Source organism: Hydra vulgaris, chromosome 12, assembly GCF_038396675.1.
Source record: "Hydra vulgaris chromosome 12, alternate assembly HydraT2T_AEP".
Taxonomy (NCBI): domain Eukaryota; kingdom Metazoa; phylum Cnidaria; class Hydrozoa; order Anthoathecata; family Hydridae; genus Hydra; species Hydra vulgaris.
In genome coordinates this window covers 60565001-60566142 of record NC_088931.1, presented here as the reverse complement: position 1 = coordinate 60566142, position 1142 = coordinate 60565001, and the positions used below count along the sequence as shown (strand labels likewise).

Genomic DNA, 1142 nt, shown 5'->3' with positions numbered 1-1142 from the left:
TATTTGAAACACAATTATTTAAAACGAGGTTAAATGCAGCTGAACGAGAATCTTTTCGAAAGCGACTAATAATGTTTTTTGTAAATAAATCTAATATATATAAAAAAAAAAACGTAAATCATTTTGAAAAGGAAAGATTTGCTCGAAATACAGTATATGATAACCTAAAAAGACTTGAAGCTGTTCAATCGTTTTCTGATAGAAAGCACCCTGGTCGTCCGACATCCTGGACTAGAGAAAAGAAAGCCGAATTAACGAGACTTGTCAACAATCGAAAAGGGGCCAGTCAGAGAAAAAAGGTATTAAATTCGGTGTAAATCAATCGACAATTGGTCGTCAGTTAAAAAAATGAATATTAAATATAGAAAACGTGAAAAGACTCCAAAATACACTATAGAACAACAAATAAAGGCAAAGAAAAGAAGCAGGAAACTAGTTAACCAACTCTATAACACAAAATCGCTTCTAGTCATCGATGACGAAAAATACTTTTGTTTTGCAGGGGACAGCATGCCTGGAAATTCTGGATACTACACAAACAACAAAAAGACATGCCCAGAAAGAGTTCGTTATATAGGAAAAGAGAAATTTCCAAAAAAATTATTAATGTGGATAGCCATATCTGACCGTGGTATGTCCGAGCCATTGTTTCGCACTTCCAAGGCTGTAGCGATCAATTCATCAATCTATAATAATGAATGTTTAGAAAAACGACTTCTTCCATTTATTCACAAGTATGATGGAGACTTTAACTATTTATTTTGGTCAGATTTAGCAAGTTTTCATTATTCTAAAGATTCTCAAAATTGGATGGACCAATATGTCTATTACGTTGATAAAAAATCCAATCCCCCAAATGTGCCTCAAGCACGACCAATTGAAAATTTTTGGGGACATTTGGCACAGAAGGTTTACGAGGGAGATTGGCAAGCTTCAACAGAGCAAGTTTTGATTAATCGCATTAAACTAAAACTGCAAGAAATTGATTTAAACTTTTTTACAGTCGCATATGAAAGGCGTCAGAGCAAAATTGAGTTCAATTGCAGATGGTGGTGTTTTTTCACATAAAAAAAAATATTTTTATTAAAAGATAAATGCTTTATTTAAAAAAAATATAATAGTAGTTTGTTTTTTTATTTATA

The 1142-nt window shown here is 32.1% G+C and overlaps 1 protein-coding gene across 1 annotated transcript; it reads left to right on the top strand.

The window, feature by feature from the left end:
• The first annotated feature begins 348 nt into the window (after positions 1-348).
• LOC136088249 (uncharacterized) lies at positions 349-1068 on the top strand. The gene has a single exon (XM_065811934.1). It carries the CDS (start codon positions 349-351, stop codon positions 1066-1068), a length of 720 nt encoding a protein of 239 aa, XP_065668006.1.
• The last annotated feature ends 74 nt before the right edge of the window (positions 1069-1142 follow it).